The sequence below is a fragment of the Morone saxatilis genome, unplaced genomic scaffold (assembly GCF_004916995.1).
Source record: "Morone saxatilis isolate NCDOM2014 unplaced genomic scaffold, NCSU_SB_2.0 Contig12, whole genome shotgun sequence".
Classification (NCBI taxonomy): Eukaryota; Metazoa; Chordata; class Actinopteri; family Moronidae; genus Morone; species Morone saxatilis.
This window is the reverse complement of record NW_023339674.1, coordinates 7,151,628-7,158,307: the sequence shown is the minus strand read 5'-3', so window position 1 is coordinate 7,158,307 and position 6,680 is coordinate 7,151,628. Positions and strand designations below refer to the sequence as shown.

Below are 6,680 nucleotides of genomic sequence, written 5' to 3'. Positions count from 1 at the left end.
ATATAGTAACTGGATGCTGCTGTTCTTTTTTGTCTTTCTAGTAACGTTTGATTGTATGAAAAACTGTTGCTCTGATATGACAGAACTGATCATGCATCCAATTATCAGTACAAAGCAAAACATTTCCCAATAGAATGTGTTTTTTGGGTAAATTGCTTGATTGCTGTTAAATGCTTTTTGTGCCTTACAGACAATCTGGCGCTCTGAATACCTTATTTAGACCAGTCCAGTTCAGTTTACTCCCTGATGTGTTTTCTCTTATCTTGTGTGTCCATCGTCTCTCCCTGTCTTTTGTTCTGACTCCTCTGAATCAAGAGTTTCTCTGTTTTTCTAGACATCCCGGTGACATCTGCTTTGATTGGTGGGTTGGTTCAGAGCTAAGGACACTCAACAAGTACGGAAAATGTTGCACCACATACATACAGTAGGTAGGTACATTTGAGCTACAGGGAGTCATTAGTTCAGTTGTTAGTCTGGTCACTGGAGTTCGGTAGTCTTTTGCCGTCTTTGCAGATCAACTGGATGTTCTGTGTTCTGTGTGTGTGGTGAGAAGAGAAGTGCGGGTCAAAGCACAGGTATAAAGGCAGATGTTGTAGGGTGCAGCTGTAGTATGTTGACCAGAGGTGGTGACACATTTTTAGGGTTAGATGACAGCAGGGACATCCTCTCCTTGCTCACTTTCTCTCACTATTTATTCAGTAGAGGGGTTTTTGTCCTTGGCTATCAAATTCTGACCAGGCGTCATTTAGTTCCATGAAAATCATCTTGGCATATTGTTCATAGGGCTGTCCTGTCGCCTGTGAGGAAAGATGGAAAAAGACAGTAACAGTTGAACCCATAGGAAAATCACCTTAAAACATGGTGCACTTCTCGCCATATTAAAATTAGTGATGCACAGCAGGTGTTTTACCTTTGGCCAAACATCTGCTTTTACATAACAGATGGGACTGTGGGCAGACATTAGCTAAACAAAGCTGCTCGTAAAATTCAAGAGCTGCAAGATCAAGCCTTACGTCATTAGGTGTCGATTTACTCCGTGATTCGGGTCAAAATAAGGTAACAAATTGGCTTGCGCACATGCACGTAATCCATTAATTTACACACAGCCTTGGGGAAGAAAAGGGAAGGTGACAAATAAACAGGACTAAAGCAAACAAACACAACACAAAGAGACACATAACATTCTCAAACAAAAGCAAACTACAAAACGCCTACAATACTCTTCAATTAAAACTTGTTGCACAATAATAATGTTGCTGACCCTCAAAATGCTGTTTCCATTGTGTTAATCAATGAAAATAAGACCCTTAAGTTCAGATAAGTTACCATTATTTATTTCTATATTGTGTTGCTTTTGTCTTTCATTAAGCTAATGATAACTGATTTATGTGTGAATGTGTGTCCATCTGTCCAGATATGCCAGCTTTTATGTGTCCTTTAAAGTCACATTAAATTCACAAAGAGGTGCTCTTGTTCTTGTGGGATTATGCAAACAAATCTGATAATACAGCTGCCACTAAGTCTGCCCTGTTTTCATGATTGAAATCCTGCCGTAATGATTGATCAGGATTGGGCCTTGTGATTCACTCACTCGCTATCCTTATGATAAAAGAGAGGATAAATAGAGGGGTGAGAAGGCTTGTACTTTCTCCTTGCATGCATACTGGTGATGTCTACCTGCCATGATCTCACAACAGATCTTAGAGCCATAACCTGAGTATACCAGACAGTAAAAAGAAAAAGGCTGTCCTAAAGACTAAACGCCCCAGTAAGATCATTTTATGGGTTGCAGTTATGACTGCCTTTGACTTTTCTTGCTATTTGTAAGGACAATGAGGAACTTGCTGTGCTGCTTTTAGTCATTCTCTGTTCACTGTATTTATCCCACAGGTACAAACTACCTTCCGGACTCCAGATGGCGCTGATGTTCAGCTAGAGGCTGGGGACTCTGCAAGCATATCCGCAAAACTACTAACTAAAAGTCTAACTGTGAAGATCCAGAGCCAGATTTTGTGGATCCGCAATAATGCCCCTGATCCTACATCTCCTAACACTGATCTTGGTGGAGTCCACCATGGGAGCTCCACAGGTCATGAAAGCACCAGACGTAAGAGTAAATGATATTAATATTTTTCTGACTATGGCATGGCAGATAGCCAACCACATAAGGCCCAATTCCAGCTGTTATGTCTGTGGCCTGATGCCCTACACAGCTGGGGAAGGTTTACCTCTAATGGCCTTACCTGCCTCTGACTGTGACACCTGCCACCTGATGCACGTCCCCTTGTCTCAGTCTTATTCTCACGCTGATTGTGCCAGAATCACCAAAATGAGACCACTTGACTGTTCTGGAGGACATGCAAACTGCTACAGATGTCTCAAAACGCCAAAACCGGTTCCCATTATGCTGCTTCCTAAGCCGCTCCCTTGGTGCCTCCAGAATGACGGCGAGACACCTGTAGGAGAATCTGACTGCCTTCGTACATTTAAATGGGACCCGGAACAAACCAGTACTGACTTTAAATCCCTCGATTCTGCACCTGATCACTGTTTGGAAGCAGCCGGCCAGGTTCACCTCAATGCTCTAGCTCACCGCACTGCTAGCTGCTCCATCTCCTCTCCTGTGGGAATGTACTGGGTATGCGGAAAACTTGCATATCCGTATCTTCCTGTGAATTACAAAGGGCGCTGTGGCTTGGCATACGTCATCCCAGCTATGAGAGTGGCTCACTCCTTGCCCAAGAAACCTCCTGTTAAACGAGTACGACGTGGAACTTCAGATATCTTTGGGACTCATCATCAATCATCTTTCAAGAATGTACTTGGTCCCCTTCTTCCTTTTTACGGGATTATGTCTGCATTAGATCAAATTGCCGATCTGTCTCAAGCAATAGAAGTTATAGCTAATGAAACCGGTAAGGCTCTCATGCTGATATCGAGTGAACTCGCCTCTGTTAGACTTCTAGCTTTACAAAACAGAGCAGCTTTGGATTTTCTTTTAGCAGCCCAAGGAGGAACTTGTGCTGTAATTGGTTCTGAGTGTTGTACCTTTGTGCCTGACTATAATGCTACGATTGGCGATATAGTAAATCACCTTCATGAAACTGCTAACTCTGTTCACCAGGATAGTACCGGTAGTTCTTTATTTGATTGGTTGAAAAATACTTTTTTATCACTGAGTTATCCAATTGTTGAAGTGGTTATTTTTTTGGTTCTTTTCTTTGTATTACTTTCTTTGTTCACGTCGTGTTTGAAAAAGTTCCTGTTCAACTGTTAATTTTGCCAATTTTATCGATCCTTTGATGTTTTATGTCTCTTAGATTACAGTCAAATACACTGCACTGCAGTAACTGTTTCCAGGGGACACAAAAAAGTGATGAGCACGCCTGGACACAGCTGGGTCATACAGTTTTTTTTTTTTAGCTCAATTTCCTTACAGACAGCCTTCAATAACTTCATGAGTCACAAACCTGTGTTTATCATTTTTTAGTGTCCCATGGAAACCCTGTTGATCTCCGTGCTATTTACAGTGTTTCTATATCTGGCTGTACTTTCTCTATATGTGTTTTTTCGTAAATCTGTCTGTCTTCCTAAGTTCCTAAGGGCCACCATAGTAATGTCACCACGTAGGATAACAAATTTTACACTTCAGGAAACAGGAAAAATTGGACAGAAATTGTAATTATTTTAGGGCACCACAATCACTGGTTCGATTCCAGATATTTTTTTGCATGTTATAGCCCTCTCTCTTCACTTGTCACTATCCAATAAAGGCAAAAAAAATTTAATTATTCTTATTGTTTTTTTTTGCATGTGTAACAGTCATGTATGTTCAAATCCCAACAATAAGAAAATAAAGCCAATATCAACAAAACATGAGGGTTAATAAAAGAGATTTTGTTTGAGGACAGAGAAGCCTTGTTTTCTCCCCCCGCATGAACTCCACCAGTCATTATCTGTCTCACCTTATCTGGGTGGACGACCAGGACAGCTTTGCGGTAGACCTTCTTGACCTGTTCGGGAGTAACCAGGTCAGCCATGCCCACAGGCTTCCAGCGCGTCTCTCCCTCCCACAGCACAGTATGCATGGTGGACAGCAGAGCACGGATGTTACGCTCCTTCCCCTCAATCCAGTCCAGAATCTGGGTCACAAACAGGAGAGAGACAGAAGTCGCACCATTAGCCGGTGATGACCAGATTTGGAACAATAATTAGCAGAAATGCTTTCAGTTATTTTGGCTCTGGTGAAATGTTTTTAAAGGAGTAATTAGAGGAACCATAGTTTGGTCATGGGAGACCTACACTGGTGGCTTCATTAATTCTGAAATAAACAGAAAGGCTTTCACAGCCAAAGGTTTTTGAGTACACCATCCTACTTTTGGGAATCACTGAATTGCTTCTATTGTGCTAGACTGAATAAACAGACAATAAAAACCCAATGAACTGATGTCAAACCATAATTCTGCTCAGATGTAGTGATGCAAGGGTCATGGGACTTCATGGTGTTTCTCACAAAAGAACAAAAAAGTACTCCTTATTTTCATTAGTACACAGATATTACTCAGTATCACAGAAAAAAGACCTTTATTTTCTCAGGGTCCATCTCTTTGGCCATCTCCTCCTTCCTCATTTCTGCTATAGTCCTGGGCCCTTTCTTCTCTTTGGTCCCTGCAAAGCCCTGACCAGACAGCAGGTCATCAAAGTTAGCATCCAAGACCCTGGGCTTAGTACCTGGCAAAGAGGGAGACAAACACAAAGAAAGAAAACATATATCTTTAAGCTACTCCGCAACTGATCATCCTCGCACTTTACATTAGATGCAACGTACTGTGAACAACTGTCTTAGTGACAGATCAATTCTGAAGAATGAATGTGCCTACAGCAACCAAAGGTTAATGTATAAAAATCTGTCACTAAGTATTAAAACTAAATCTCTCTGCTCTCTCTCCTAAATATCTCTATATATAAATCAGATCTAATGTATGCTCTGGGTTAAAATAACTAAACAATTGGATGAAACAGATATAGGATAAAAACAACAAAATTGATAAACAGATTGTCTGCATATGTATATTTAAGTGTCAATGTATGTATATATTGTACATGACTATTTCAGTCAGACAACTCACGTTTGAAATGTTTATTACAGCAGTATAGTGACTCACATCCATTGTTTAGGCTTTGGAGTGATAGCAAGTCCTTAAACACCTAGCCGGAGCCTACAGGTGAGGCTATGGGGTGTGTGGGCTTACGTGCGCAGGCAGCATGACGACACAGACAACAGACAAACTAAATACAGAGCAGAGGGAGAGCTGGGAAATTGTGCAGTTTAAATAGACCGCCAGATTGGAAGGGTGCGCTTGGTTAGTGATTATGGAGTGAGGCATGTCATGTGTATGTAACAGCGCAGCTTGAGTTGACTGCCTGAACTAGCTCGCAGGCTTTGCTCCATTTCTGTCATTTTATTAATACAGTGGCAACAGAAGCACTCAGACAGCACACACAGTACCTCTAAACCAAACACATAAATGCTCATTAATCTATTTTAATAAAATGTTCAGGATTCCTTTTCCCTGCACCTGGATCAAAATAAACATACTTCTCATAGTGATGATTTTTGGGGAATACCTAAATCCTGACAACAATATTTGCATCATACCAGAAAACATCAAATCTAATTCCACATGCTCACCCATGCCAGCCTGTGCTTTGTTTCCTGCGCTGGGCGAGCCCCCTCCCATTGCAGAGAAGCTGACATTGTAGTTGGGTCGGTTCTGGGGTGATGTGTGAGGCATGGGGGTGTGGCTGGGGCTGGGCTTTGGCTGCGGGGCAGGGCCCTGTCCTTGGGGTTGCCACCCTCCACCGCTTCCAGCACCTGGCTGCCACGAGGGGAAGCCAGCTCCTGCGTGCTGGGGAGATGGAGGAGGTCGCGACGGGGAGCCCATGGGAGGGATGGAAGGGGCGGTACCAGTTGGAGTGGTGGGTTTGCTGGAGAAGCCAGAACCTGGACAGGACAAATATTATGATTTAAGACCTGGTGGTGAATGTAACAAAGACTGAGTTAATATACTTTAGGCTAAGGTATGTAAAGTATTTCAGAAGTATTTTTTGTAATATTTGTTGAAATTCTCGTCACATCCCGACAGAAATCAATCAATCAAATGCTTTTCTATAAAAAGAATAAAATGATTGGCTGGCCAATTTCCCTGACTCCCTACCTATCTGCTTGCCTTTGCGCACTCTGCCCCTGCACTCAGTGCAAGTCTTCCACAAGCTGGCCAGGGATATATTGCTAAAAGCTACCAATCTAGTTGCACAAGAATGGCAGAGGAAGACCTTTACTTACAACAGCTTTTAGTGCTAAACAAAGCAAGAAAAGAAACACAGAAGTAGAAAGTTTGGATAAAGCAACAGGTTAAACCAGAGTCAACAGGAGTGGCTTTTCAACAATAATGAGAACTGACAGGTAATTACCTATTTTGTTTTGTTTTGGTGGGAATTTGTTATTTTCCTAAACTATGTAAAACTATGAATGAGAATGAGGTTGTTGGATACGGCTGGCGATGACTATGTGCTATGCTTCTCTCAGGCACTGCATGTTCATATCCCACCCCCTCCCTGAAGAGTTTCGGTTGGATACTTTTAAAATCGAATTGTCTCTTGCTTGACGTTACCTGCCC

General features: G+C 42.1%; 1 protein-coding gene across 3 annotated transcripts in view; it reads right to left on the bottom strand.

Annotated features, from left to right (window-relative positions):
• Nucleotides 1-8: 8 nt before the first annotated feature.
• dnajc6 (DnaJ (Hsp40) homolog, subfamily C, member 6) overlaps nt 9-6,680 on the bottom strand; it is a 41,043-nt gene continuing 34,371 nt past the window's right edge. For all 3 annotated transcript variants that reach the window (XM_035652705.1, XM_035652703.1, XM_035652704.1), the window contains 4 exons: nt 5,693-6,004; nt 4,583-4,731; nt 3,966-4,142; nt 9-797 (listed from right to left, as the gene is read on the bottom strand). In XM_035652705.1, the coding sequence (XP_035508598.1) occupies nt 696-797; nt 3,966-4,142; nt 4,583-4,731; nt 5,693-6,004 (740 nt within the window). In that variant the 3' untranslated portion in view covers nt 9-695. The remainder of the gene's footprint in view (nt 798-3,965; nt 4,143-4,582; nt 4,732-5,692; nt 6,005-6,680) is intronic.